The sequence below is a fragment of the Spermophilus citellus genome (assembly GCF_964194105.1).
Source record: "Spermophilus citellus genome assembly, chromosome: 16".
NCBI lineage: Eukaryota > Metazoa > Chordata > Mammalia > Rodentia > Sciuridae > Spermophilus > Spermophilus citellus.
In genome coordinates this window covers 79,216,473-79,230,510 of record NC_138196.1, presented here as the reverse complement: position 1 = coordinate 79,230,510, position 14,038 = coordinate 79,216,473, and the positions used below count along the sequence as shown (strand labels likewise).

Sequence of the window (14,038 nt, the reverse complement as noted above, 5' to 3'; positions counted from 1 at the left end):
CAGGGCCTCACACATGCCAGGCAAGTGTTCTACCACTGAGCCACAACCCCAGCCCTTGGGCAATTTCTGAATTATAAGCCAAACAAAACCAGTATACAGGATACCTGATGCTGAAATTTAGTAGGATCCCGGCTGCTCACAGGGACTACACTTCCATACACATGCAGTTCCCGGACTATGGACACACCTCCACCCAACTCAAAACGGAAAGTTTCCTCTGAGCACTTTCGTAACCGCAGGAGGCCAATCAGAATGTCTTGATCAGGATCTTCATATGACAAGAATGTTTCCCAGCCTCCATTTGCAACATAATCTCTCCTTACCAATTCAACCTATTGATCAGAAAGTGCACAAAAATATTTTTCAAAATTAAAAACCAAGTTCATTTTTACAATCGAATGTATTTATTTAGGCTAATATTCAGTTAGGAAAAAAGAATGAATCATCGCTAATTATGTTTTTTTTACTGGTCTCCTCTCAAACAGTACCAATAAATAAGAGTTCATGCCTTGATCATGAACTGTTATAAATGGAAAACCATTTAACAAATATTTGAAGTTAATTAATCTGAGATTCTTCCAGAAATCCAGCTCAGTTAATGCTTCTATGTATTTAAATCTTTGATCTTCCATGAACAGTCTCTAAGATAAAATTACAAATCATGTCTTAGGAGCACTTGTTTAGTTCCAAATTCTCAGATGTTCAGTGGTTTCCTTTTCTTTTTCTTTTTGGTACTGGGGATTTAACCCAGTGGCACTTAACCAATGAGTTACATCACAAGCCCCCTCCCCCTTTTTTAAAAATATTTTTTTACTTGTCAATGGAACTTTATTTTATTTATTTATGTGGTGCTGAGAATCAAACCCAGTGCCTCACGCATGCCAGGCAAGCGCTCCACCACTGAGCCACAACCCCAGTCCCATCACGAGCCCTTTTTGAGACAGAGTCTTGCTAAGTTGCTGAGGCTGGCTTTGTACTCACAATCCTCCTGTCAGCCTCCCAGCTGCTGGGATTACAGGTGTGCACCAACACTCCTGGCAGTGGTTTAATTTTCTAGATCTTACTTCCTCCACTAGAACCTGTTGTGGGGGATGGGGGTAATCCCTTGTATTGTGATGAGGTTTAAGAAAGTATGACATCTCACAGAGCTCTTAAATCGTACCTAGTTATGGAACAATTATATTAAAGAAAGTTCAATCACTGGGCAGAAGCTTTTATGGCAAGTGTTGTGGTGGGAATCTATAAAGAGTTATAACTCTTCAAATCATTGTACAAATGGCTCTGGTACTTTGCATAAAAATGAGCAATATGTAATGATATGCATATACCCAGAAATCTTCACATTTGGATATAGGTACAGCATCTATTCATTTGCTTATTCCCCAATGGGCAAGAGTTAATAAGCTCTACCAGAAGGTAGCCACTACAGATATGTGGCTATCTACGATTTGAATTAATTCAATAAAACTAAACCTTCAGTTCCTTATTTGTACTAACTGCATTTCAAGTGCTCAAAAGTCACATTTGCCTGGTGGCTACCATATTGGACAACTCAGATCACAGAACATTCCCTGTACTGCAAGTAAATTCTGATAGACAGTAGTGATCTAGAATAAGATGCAGTCTTGTTTTTCCTAACCTGGCTCTTCTATAATTCAGTTAACTTCATATTTGGCTTTCCTAGCTTGACATCTGTATCTAATCTTCAGTTATTCTCTGCTCTGAGTTATTCATTGACTTTTAGGACTTGGTACTCTCTGTAAGACGGTGGGGGTCCAGGCTCTGCAAAGACATAAACTGACCTGATAGGGCCGTACTTTGTGATGAATTTCTTGGATTCCAACCTCTCTGGTTCTCACATCTCGACACTGCAGAAACAAAAACAAAAATAAAAAAAATCAGGCAGAGATTGGAGGAGAAATTAAATCTGCAACTAATTCATCGTTTATTTAAACTTCTCTTATTTAAACCAAACCCTGGGCTGAAAAAAAGGCCCATCTTTAATAAATTTGAGAATGGAGGAAACCAGAATGACAAATTTATGAATTTGTATTGTTTTACTTTTAAACTAAATTTAAACTTTAATTTTGCTCAAGGGATATAATTATTATGTTCCTCTGACTTAAGAACCAACTACAACCTATTGTATTAATATATTTCTGAAGGACTGTGACACGTGTGAAATTCCATGAAGAAATAGAGTTCATTATTTAGTTTTCAAAAAACAAAGCTACTTCCAGTTAGGAAGGAAACCCCAGGATGTTAGGGTTTGTAAACAAGTCAATATGGCCTCTGGCATTTTGCTAGGGGGAGTGGTTTGTGAAGTAACGCCAGCGAGCCATTAAGTGTGGAGATTCCTTATTGGTTGACTGCTGTATCTAGTTTATGTTAATTAAGATAAGCTGTGTGTAATGTATATATACCCCTCCTGTCCTACAATTAACGGCTCCCACTCCTGCTGTATCAATCTACACAAGTTGTTCGTCACCCCCTGGTTATTTTGGTGCAGCTGGGCTGCGGCACCAGGAAGCAGCCCAAGATAATATTCTGTTGATGCAGATTGCACAGCAAACAGGTTATCATTCCCTGTAATTACTGATCTACTCAATGTGTACTCCTGTACAGCAGCTTGTATGTGGATGTGTTAAAGTTACATGCTCTCGTTGAACACTGCTATTGCTTTCTTGCATGCTTTTTGTAAAGGCAGAGATAGTCTGTGCTTACTTTCTGGGAAAGTCGTTGCCTATGGGTACTAGGCGTCTTTGACTCTGATTGAATGTTAGTCTTGAGACTCAATCTCAGTCTACTTAATGAGCTAGAGAGGCAGGAAGGGTCAAAGAAGAGGAGTGGACAAGGACATTGTCAGTCACCAGGTCCTGCAGTGCCCTCAGCAGCGGTACTCTTAGAAGCCAGAGATGTAGAACAAGACGGCTGAAGAACAGAGTAGGCACACAATCTTGTTTAATCACTCTAAATGCATTTACTTCTTTTCTAGAACTTAAAATTGTTATTTATTTATTTATTTTTGTAGAATAAGCCAATGTTGTTTACAGACTTTCTTTGGGCAAAAAATCTTCGGAAAAATTTTCTTTTTTTTTTTTAAAAAGAATTTTGAAAGAATTTTTTTAATATTTATTTTTTAGTTCTCGGCGGACACAACATCTTTGTTGGTATGTGGTGCTGAGGATCGAACCTGGGCCGCACGCATGCCAGGCGAGCGCGCTACCGCTTGAGCCACATCCCCAGCCCCGGAAAAATTTTCTTAATAATTATTTGAGAGAAAATACCAACTATCTTAGGCAAGTCCACAATGTGAAATTCTTGGAACAGAGTTTCTCAAAGCATGGTCTAGGCTTGAACTGTGCATGAGAGCCAGGTACATAGTGCAGTGGATGCTTGCGCCACATCCCCACCCACTGAATCCAAATCTCTGAAGACAGAACCAGCACCAGTGCCTTGGGTAGACCCACTCCTGTCCTCTCTTCAGTTTGAATTTCAAACCTTCCTCTGACTTAAGAACCAACTACAAGGAGAGAGACTGTTAAGTTACAAATTCCTCTGTTCTTCCAGCGCCAGCAGAGAGGAGGTGATTAGTAAACATTTGTAAAATAATAAGTGACTTAAATAAACATGGATGGGGTGAAGGAGCAGGTTATGTGGAGCAACAGCACTGTTTGGTAATTATTTCCTACACATAATCCTTGTTTCTTCAAATTTCTTTTGGGGAACCACATCTTATTCTTCTACAGCCTGAACACCTAATACTTTAGAAGAAAAATGTTTTTGAAAGCAGGAGTTGAACACATAGTTGGCAATCAAAGAAGGTAGGAAAAACAACCATTCAACTGAAAAGCCTACAGAGGAAGGCAGAGGGGATGAGGGACAGAGTGCAGCCTTCACCGATGTGTGCTTCCGCTCCCAGGTTACACAGAACACCTTCAGTGCATGCAGGTGTTCTAACCTGCCTGGTAGGAGCAGTCTGTAAGAGGACTGTCACAGAGCATTTGCCTGTGAGGTTCCTTTTTCCTCAACAGTGATGGACTGACAGTCAAATCACTCTCACCTGTATTCCAAGGTCCTTCATTCTCGCAAATGCCAGCTCCCTCAGGTTGCCATGCTCCACTCCTGAGCTGACCAAGGGCATGGGAATATCTCTGCAGGAGAAAAACATCAGCTGTAGCAAAATATAAATCCTTTTCCATCACAGTAAGACAGGGATATTAAAAAAAGAAAAAGCAAAGAAAAGACGCAAAAACCCTATTTGCTTATTCTTCAATTTGTTTTTAAATATTTTATTAGTTTTTAATGGACCTTTATTTATTTATATATGGTATTATATTATAAGCACTCTACCACTGACCCACAACCCCAGCCCCTTGGTTTTTTTTTTTCTTTTTTAAAATCTTAGACACTGTATCTTCTATATACTGATTTTTTTTTTTCTCTCCAGGAGGGTGTTGGGGCGACTAAAATGGAACTCACAATTTCAGTTTTTGATTGACATCTCCTTGATGCCTGGCACTTTATACCAATGCTAGGAATTAAATTTTATCTCTTCTCATCTTTAGGCAATATGCTGACAAGAAAACATGCTGAATATCAAAATCAAGAAGTAGAATCAGAGCTGCCCTGTACTTCAGTTTTCCATCCATAAAACCAGTTTTCATCAACTTCTTGGTTTTCTGTGAGAGACATCTGATAGAAATCATTTTATAATATCACAAAGTACAAAACCAAGCCCAAAAGCCTAATAATCATTAGTACAGATTTTTGGCTGAAGAGACATTTGTACTAAATAAAACAAGAAATAATTTAAAAAAAATAAACTTCAATTTGTTTAATGAGGAGAAATAGCAACTTCTATTAATGCACTGCTTTATAGCTTACACTTTCCCACATAATAACTGAATGACAAAAGTAACCAGGAAGCTCAAAAGCCCAGTAATGACTGGTCTCAAAGAATATTTTTTCACCTCATTTCACAAAGATCGAAATTAGAAGTGACACATTAGAAGAATATCATATTGCCTAAAGATGAGAAGAGATAAAATTTAATTCCTGGCATTGGTATAAAATGCCAGGTATCAAGGAGATGTCAGTCAAAAACTGAAATCATGAGTTTCATTTTAGTCGTCCCAATACCCTCCTGGAGAAAACAAAAAAATAAACAAAAAAAATCAGTATATAAAGATACAGTATCTAAGATTTAAAAAAATAAAAATAAAAATAAACAAAAAAACCCAAATCGAAGAATATGCTTAGCACATCAGCTTTCTATTCAAAGACAAACCTCAAATTTGTTTTGTCTAATATTTGGTTGATCTGAAGAAAGATGAAAGAATATGTCAATTATCTTCTATTCTCATGTTGCTTTTGAATTAACTCGAATAGTCTCAATTTTCACCTGTCTTCGTATGTTAAATACAATTAGCTAATTTATCTACTTGATTCTAATAAGATATTCCTTACTCACAAGTATCAAAAGCCAATCAATTTGCACAATGAGCTATACACAATGAAGTTTATTAGGCTCTGGAAGCCAGCAGAGTTTTCATAAAACACTATAAAGACAAAGAGGAACGGGAGTTCAAAGTGAGAGTGACATCACACACACACACACACACACACACACACACACACACACACACACGAGTGATCGAGTTTTATAGTAGAGTGATATAATAGTATATGTGGTTGACATATAGGTTTTAGTGAAATAATTTTCTATTTTTGGAACTATAATTCCTTAAAATCAAATATATTTTAAAGTTAGTAATCAGATGAAACTGAATGAAAGCTATTAAGGTAAAAAGTATGTTTTAGCAAGGAATGTGTGTGTGTGTGTGTGTGTGTGTATATATCTGTCTATATATATAAGCAAATATATATTGCTTTAAATATTTTGCTGTTTCATATTTTTATATATGCCAAAGGTAAAGTCCTCTAGATGTCCTTTTTCACCCTTAAATAGTTTATAAAGAATTCACAAACATACGAATATATTAAACACAGAACTATACATCATGTAAACAAACACAGAACACAAGAAACATCTGCAGCCTGGAGTAAATTTTCAAATGTTTGTTATAGTGGTGTGAAATTAACCTGATAACATCAATGGCAACTACACATTTGTGTCTTGCTATTCACGGTAGTGAGGTGTTAAACCTGCTATGAACACTGACCAGGATGACCCTGAAGCACTGCTCCTGGGGAATGCAAGGGCTGGGTTCATGTGTGCCCCTCAATGCTGTCTTCAACTGACCAGGACTTAACTTTGTTTTATGGGTGCCTCTCTTAAAGGCACCTATCTGGCACACAGCTGACTCAATAACATGAACTTGTTATCAGAGCACTATAACTCATGCTAAAAGAAGCCCACTTACCACACATTTTTTTTCTTGAAGGCACATGAAGATGGCATGTTAAGAACAGGGGAATGTAAGTAGAAAGATGGAAATCCAAATAAAGAACTAAAAATAAAATGTTAAGAGATCCAAAATACTGTAACAAATGAAGAATACATTTCATGGGATATGAGAAGTGGATAGAGTTGAGGGAAAAAAAAAAATCTTTGAGCCAAAGAATATATCAACAGAAACTTCAAAAACTGAAAAGAAAGAAAGAAAGAAAATCCAAAGACTGTGAAACAACGACAAAAGATGTACTTATGTGCACTGGGAGAATAGAGAAAAGAACAGGGGAAATATTTGAACAATAATAAAATAATTTCTCCAAATTAATGTCAGACATTGAACTACAGATCCAGGAAGCTCAGAGAACACTAAACAGGACAAATTCTCCCAAACCTACATGTAGGCTTGCCATTTTCAACCTATAGAAAATTGAAGATAATGAAAATGTCCTGAAAGAAGCCAGAGGGGAAAAACACTACCTACCAAGGAACAATAATTATATCTAACTTCTTTTTAGAAACCATGCAATCAAGTATAGAGTGGAGCAAAATATTTAAAAACCATCAACTTAGAGTCCTGTGTTGCATGACATCATCCTTCAAAAGGATAAAAGTGGGGCTGGGGATATAGCTCAGTTGGTAGAGTGCTTGCCTCACATGCACAAGGCCCTGGTTAAATCCCCAACACCACAGGTGGGGAAAAAGGGGGTAAAAGAGAAGTAAAGACTTTCTCAAACAAAAACTGAGGGAATTCATTGCTAATTGATCTGTTCCACAAGACATATTCTAACGTAACTACTAAATAAAGTAAAAAAAAAAAAAAAAAAAAAGAAGTACAACTGATATAGTAAGAAAGAAGAAATGATGAAATTGCATAAAAAGATCAATTAAAACCATAAAAGGCAGAAAAGGAATGGAAAACAAAAATAGGAGCAAAGAATAAGGGCAATAAAATCAGTGTTTAGAGGAAAAATTTAAGCATTGAAAAGATGGGGAAAAAAATCTGTTTCCACCTTAGGAAATGAGATAAAGAGCACATTAAATTCAAAGTAAGCTGAGGAACAGAAATAACTAAAATTAGAGCAGAAATCAATGAAATTCCAACAGGAAATCAATAGAGAAAACAAACAAAACCGAAAGCTGGCTCTTTGAGAAGATCAATCAAATAAGTCAACATCTAGCTAGAGTAACTGATGGGAAAAGAGGAGGGCAGAAACGACTATCAGAATGAAAGAGGGGGCATCACTAACAGATCCTGTAGACATTGAAAGTAAAAGGGAATTCTCCATGCGCTGTGGTTTGGATATGGCTTGAATGTGCCACAAGGTTCTATTGTGATTGGAGGCTAGGTCTGGGGAGTGGAGCTGGGAGGTGGCAGAACCTTAAAGAGGTGGGGCCTTGTGGAAGTTAAGGTCATTGGGGTGTGCCCTTGGGTGGTAGTTCTCCCAGGAGGAATATCAGAATGAGCAAACCTGACCCCATCTGGTTCCAGATGTTCCCACACATACTCCTGCCATTGCTCTCTACACCAGGAGGTGATGCAACCAAGGATGGCCTTATAATGAGCCAGTGTTCTGTCACTGCCTCTAGATCCTGTCGCTATACAAACTAAGACATTTGTGTTTGTGTATCCATATTTATATGCACACACATAAATATATATGTAACTACTACATATATATAAATTTGAAAATCTGCAGGATCATACTGATAATTCCAATGCTAAATTAGCACCTCAGGGATCTTTTCAGTCTTCCACTTTTAATGTTCAGAAATCCCTTCAGGTAGTAAGAAAGAAGTCTCTCATTATCTTCAGCACATTTACTGATCTGATAAATCAAGTAACTTATCTGTTCAATGTAACCAATCTTCCAGGACCTCCAGCTTCATCTCTGCACTCCTGCTTTACCTCTCGGCTGTGTCAGAAGCCAGGAACACAGTGTCAGCCACCTCTGTGGCACTGCTTCCACAGGCAATGGGAAGGCAAGAGAAAATGAACTTGACAAATATATATATATATATTTTTTTTTTCCTTTTTTATATATATATGACAGCAGAATGCATTACAATTCTTATTACACAGAGCACACTTTTTCATATCTCTGGTTGTATACAAAGTCAAACATATTTTAACAACAAACTAGTGTTTTTAAAAAAGACATTGGGGGGGACCAAGATGGCCGCGAATAGAGTGCATCACACCCCGTGTACCGCGCCACTGCGCAGGTAAATAACGAGTTAGAACGACAAAAAACTATCTTGTTAGGAACTTACAGCAAAAGGGGGGCGCACCAAAACCTAGAAGAAGGATTTCCAGCACCGAGGCCGGTAATTGAGTCTCAAACACGAGCCAACTGTGCGACTGGAGATCCGGGCTGACTGACCCGCGGGACCCGCCCCGCGGCTACAGACAGCGGCTCCGACGAGAAGCGACCAGCAAGCAGGGAGAAACGGTGCTGCGGATTCTGTGGAACTCTGCCGGCTGAGGCTCACTGACCCCCGGGCTGAGTTCAGGATTTCAGACGGGGAAGGAAGCGGTACAGTTCTATCCCCCACAACGGAAACTCCACCAAGGAAACCAGCGTCCACCATCTTGTTGAGCTGAAGTAACCACCGCCACTCTCCAACAGATTGCAACAATAAAACACGTGTATGTTACCCAGCTCATCTCCCATACAGCGGGGAATTCGCATAAAATCTCTCCTAGGCTTTCCGGGGGAGGGATTATCAGAGCAAGCCTGCATAAAGACGAGGGGAAAACTAGTGACACCTGACCTTCAACTTCCCCTCCCATCAGCGGCCAAAACAAAACCTGTCTAGCCAGCGCTGGGGGAGGGGCAAGCGGAAAAAATCAAAACAATATAGAGTGCTGGGGTTCCCAATAGCCACCCTCCACACCCAACAAACGGCAGGCCCAGAGTACAGTTTGAACTGCCGAGAGGCATCACTCAGGGGAAATCTGGTCTAGCAGGAGAAACCAGGGGACTAGAGGCCAGGCCCTCGCGACTGAGCGGCTGGAGACCGCATTCTCGCCGGCGACAGTCCACCCACTGCCCACGTGACTGGGTGGCTAGAGATAGCCCGCCCGCCGGCGACAGCCGACCCACTACCCACGCGACTGGGCGGCTGGAGTCCAGCCCCCCCCCCACCGCTGGCGACTGATTGCACTGGGTGGCTGGAGACTGCCCGTCTGCCGGCGACTGACCGCGCGACTGGGCGGCTAGAGATCGCCCGCCCGCCGGCAGCCCACCCGCTGCCCCTGCGACTGGGCGACTGTGGAGACAGCCCGCCCGCCGGCGACTGACCGCGAAACTGGGCGGCTAGAGATTGCCCGCCCGCCGGCGACAGCCAGCCTGCTGACCGTGTGACTGGGCGGCTGAAGACCGCACGCCCGCCGGCAATTGACTGCGCGACTGGGCGGCTAGAGATCGCCCGCCCGCCGGCGACAGATCACCTGCCGGCTGCCAGCGCAACTGGGCGGCTGGAGACCGCCCGCCTGCCGGCAACCGGGAGCTGAAACCAGCCAGAGAGAGTCCAGTCCCACCCCCCCATTCGGACACCCCAGCAAGGAGCCTGGGGCCCGCCATAGCAGAGAGGTGACGTCACAGGAGCTCGGCTGTCGGAATTCCTTCCCAGTGGAATCCACTTTAGGAGGCATAGTCTGCCAACACAAAGGAGAGACAACAGAGATATACAAAACCAAAACAAATCTATAGAAGAGAGCAGAAACACAGCAATCAAATAGAGCTGGAATGTAACGTGAACATCATGAAAAAACAAGGGAAAAAAGGAATACAAACAATGCAGGACAACTTAAATCTACAGGAGGACCTAGAAGCATCAGAAACATGGATAGGGAAAGAACTCAAGGCATACCTAACTCAGATGGAAAGGAATGTTAGAGAAGACATGAGACAGCAAGTCTAAGCAATAAAAGTATATTTTGAAAATGAATTAAACAAACAAATTCAAGTGGCAAAGAACGAGCTTTACCAGGAGATAGAGATCTTAAAAAAAAAATCAAACAGTAATCCTAGAAATGCAGGAAACTATAACCAAATTAAAAACTCAAACGAGAACATTACAAATAGACGAGATCAAGTAGAAGTCAGAACATCAGATAATGAAGACAAAGTTTATCAACTTGAAAAGAATATAGTCAACACAGAAAAGATGCTTAAATCCCACGAGCAATCTATTCAAGAGATATGGGATGTCATAAAAAAACCAAATTTGAGAGTCATCGGGATAGAAGAAGGCATAGAGATTCAAACCAAAGGAATGGACAACATATTAAATGAAATAATTCTAGAAAACTTCCCAGAGATGAAAGATGGAATGGACTGCCAAATCCTGGAAGCCTACAGGACCCCAAACATTCAAAACCGTAATAGACCAACTCCAAGACATATAATTATGAAGATAGCCAACATACAGAACAAGGAGAGAATATTAAAAGCTACAAGAGAAAGGAGGCAGATTACATTCAGGGGTAAACCAATTAGGTTAACGACTGATTTTTCATCACAGACTTTGAAAGCGAGAAGATCCTGGAATAATGTATTTCAAACGCTGAAAAATAATGGATTCCAACCAAGAATACTGTATCCAGCAAAATTAAGCTTCAGATTTGACAATGAAATTAAAATCTTTCACGATAAACAAAAGCTAAAGGAATTCGCAGCAAGAAAACCAGCACTGCAAAGCATTTTGAGCAAAATACTACAAGAAGAGGAATTGAAAAATAGTGCCCAAACCTAACAGCGGGCGGTTTCTCAGTAAAGGGGGAGGAAAATAACCAAAAAGTAAAAACTAGCCAAACTAAAATAAATAAACAAATAAACATGACTGGAAGTACAAATCATATTTCAATTGTAACCTTAAATGTTAATGCCCTAAACTCACCAATCAAGAGACATAGGCTAGTAACCTGGATCAAAAAAACAAATCCAACAATATGCTGCCTTCAGGAGACTCATATGATAGGAAAAGACATACACAGGCTGAAGGTAAAAGGTTGGGAAAAATCATACCACTCACATGGCCCTCGGAAGCAAGCAGGAGTGGCCATACTCATATCGAATAAAATCAACTTCAAACCTAAGTTAATCAAAAGGGATAAAGAAGGACATTATATTCTGTTAAAAGGAACCATCCACCAACAAGACATAACAATTATCAATTTGTATGCACCAAACAATGGAGTTTCAATGTTCATAAAACAAACTCTCCTCAAGTTCAAGAGTCAAATAGACTACAACACAATAATTATGGGTGACTTCAACACACCGCTCTCGCCATTAGACAGATCCTCTAGACAAAAACTGAATAAAGAAACTATAGAACTCAACAGCACAATCAATAACCTAGACTTAACCGACATATATAGAATATATCAACCATCATCAAGTGGATACATGTTCTCAGCAGCACATGGATCGTACTCAAAGATAGACCATATATTATGCCATAGGGCAACTCTTAGTAAATATAAAGGCGTGGAGATAATACCATGCACCATATCTGATCATAATGCAATGAAACTGGAAATCAATGATAAAAGAAGAAAGGAAAAATCCTACATCACATGGAAAATGAACAATATGTTACTGAATGATCAATGGGTTACAGAAGACATAAAGGAGGAGATAAAGGAAGAGCAAAACAACAGCAAATGTAGAAGACAAGAAATAATTAAAATTAGAGCAGAAATCAATGAAATTGAAACAAAAAAAAACCATTGAAAAAATTGATAAAACTAAAAGTTGGTTCTTTGAAAAAATAAATAAGATCGACAGGCCCTTAGCCATGCTAACAAAGAGAAGAGAGAGAACTCAAATTACTAACGTATGCGATGGAAAAGGCAATATCACAACAGACACTACAGAAATACAGAAGATAATTAGAAAGTATTTTGAAACCCTATATTCCAATAAAATAGAAGATAGTGAAGATATCGATAAATTTCTTAAGTCATACGATCTGCCCAGATTGAGTCAGGAAGACACACACAATTTACACAGACCAATAACAAAGGAAGAAATAGAAGAAGCAATCAAAAGACTACCAACCAAAAAAAGCCCTGGACCGGATAGGTATACAGCGGAGTTCTACAAAACCTTCAAAGAAGAATTAATACCAATACTTTTCAAGCTATTTCAAGAAATAGAAAAAGAGGGAGCTCTTCCAAATTCATTCTATGAGGCCAACATCACCCTGATCCCGAAACCAGACAAAGACACTTCAAAGAAAGAAAACTACAGACCAATATCTCTAATGAACTTGGATGCAAAAATTCTCAATAAAATCCTGGCGAATCGAATACAAAAGCATATCAAAAAAATTGTGCACCATGATCAAGTAGGATTCATCTCTGGGATGCAAGGCTGGTTCAATATACGGAAATCAATAAATGCTATTCACCACATCAATAGACTTAAAGACAAGAATCATATGATCATCTCGATAGATGCAGAAAAAGCATTTGACAAAGTACAGCATCCCTTTATGTTCAAAACACTAGAAAAACTAGGGATAACAGGAACTTACCTCAACATTGTAAAAACTATATATGCTAAACCTCAGGCTAGCATCATCCTAAATGGAGAAAAACTGAAGGTATTCCCTCTAAAATCTGGAACAAGACAGGGATGCCCTCTATCACCACTTCTATTCAATTTAGTTCTTGAAATACTAGCCAGAGCAATTAGACAGACAAAAGAAATTAAAGGCATAAAAATAGGAAAAGAAGAACTTAAATTATCGCTATTTGCGGATGACATGATAATATATTTAACAGACCCAAAAGGGTCTACAAAGAAACTAGTAGAGTTAATAAATGAATTCAGCAAAGTGGCAGGATATAAAATCAACACGCATAAATCAAAGGCATTCCTGTATATCAGCAACAAAACTTCTGAAATGGAAATGAGGAAAACCACTCCATTCACAATATCCTCAAAGAAAATAAGATACTTGGGAATCAACCTAACAAAAGAGGTGAAAGATTTATACAATAAAAACTACAGAACCCTAAAGAGAGAGATAGAAGAAGACCTCAGAAGATGGAAAAATGTACCCTGTTCATGGATAGGCAGAACTAACATCATTAAAATGGCGATATTACCCAAAGTTCTCTACAGGTTTAATGCGATGCCAATCAAAATCCCAACAGCATTTCTGGTAGAAATAGATAAAGCAATCATGAAATTCATATGGAAAAACAAAAGACCCAGAATAGCAAAAAGAATTCTAAGTAGGAAGTGTGAATCTGGAGGTATAGCGATACCAGAGTTCAAACTGTACTACAAAGCAATAGTAACAAAAACAACGTGGTACTGGTTCCAAAACAGTCAGGTGGACCAATGGTACAGAATAGAGGACACAGAAAGCAATCCACAAAATTACAACTTTCTTATATTTGATAAAGGGGCTAAAAACATGCAATGGAGGAAGGATAGCATCTTCAACAAATGGTGCTGGGAAAATTGGAAATCCATATGCAACAAAATGAAACTGAATCCCTTCTCTCGCCATGCACAAAAGTTAACTCAAAATGGATCAAGGAGCTAGATATCAAATCAGAGACACTGCGTCTGATGGAAGAAAAAGTTGGCTACGATC

At 39.3% G+C, this 14,038-nt stretch overlaps 1 protein-coding gene across 4 annotated transcripts in view; it reads right to left on the bottom strand.

Moving 5' to 3' along the window:
* ELP3 (elongator acetyltransferase complex subunit 3) overlaps positions 1-14,038 on the bottom strand; it is an 88,853-nt gene that overhangs the window by 24,768 nt on the left and 50,047 nt on the right. For all 4 annotated transcript variants that reach the window (XM_081268924.1, XM_081268925.1, XM_081268923.1 and 1 more), the window contains 3 exons: positions 4,064-4,154; positions 1,803-1,868; positions 105-332 (listed from right to left, as the gene is read on the bottom strand). In XM_081268924.1, the coding sequence (XP_081125050.1) occupies positions 105-332; positions 1,803-1,868; positions 4,064-4,154 (385 nt within the window). The remainder of the gene's footprint in view (positions 1-104; positions 333-1,802; positions 1,869-4,063; positions 4,155-14,038) is intronic.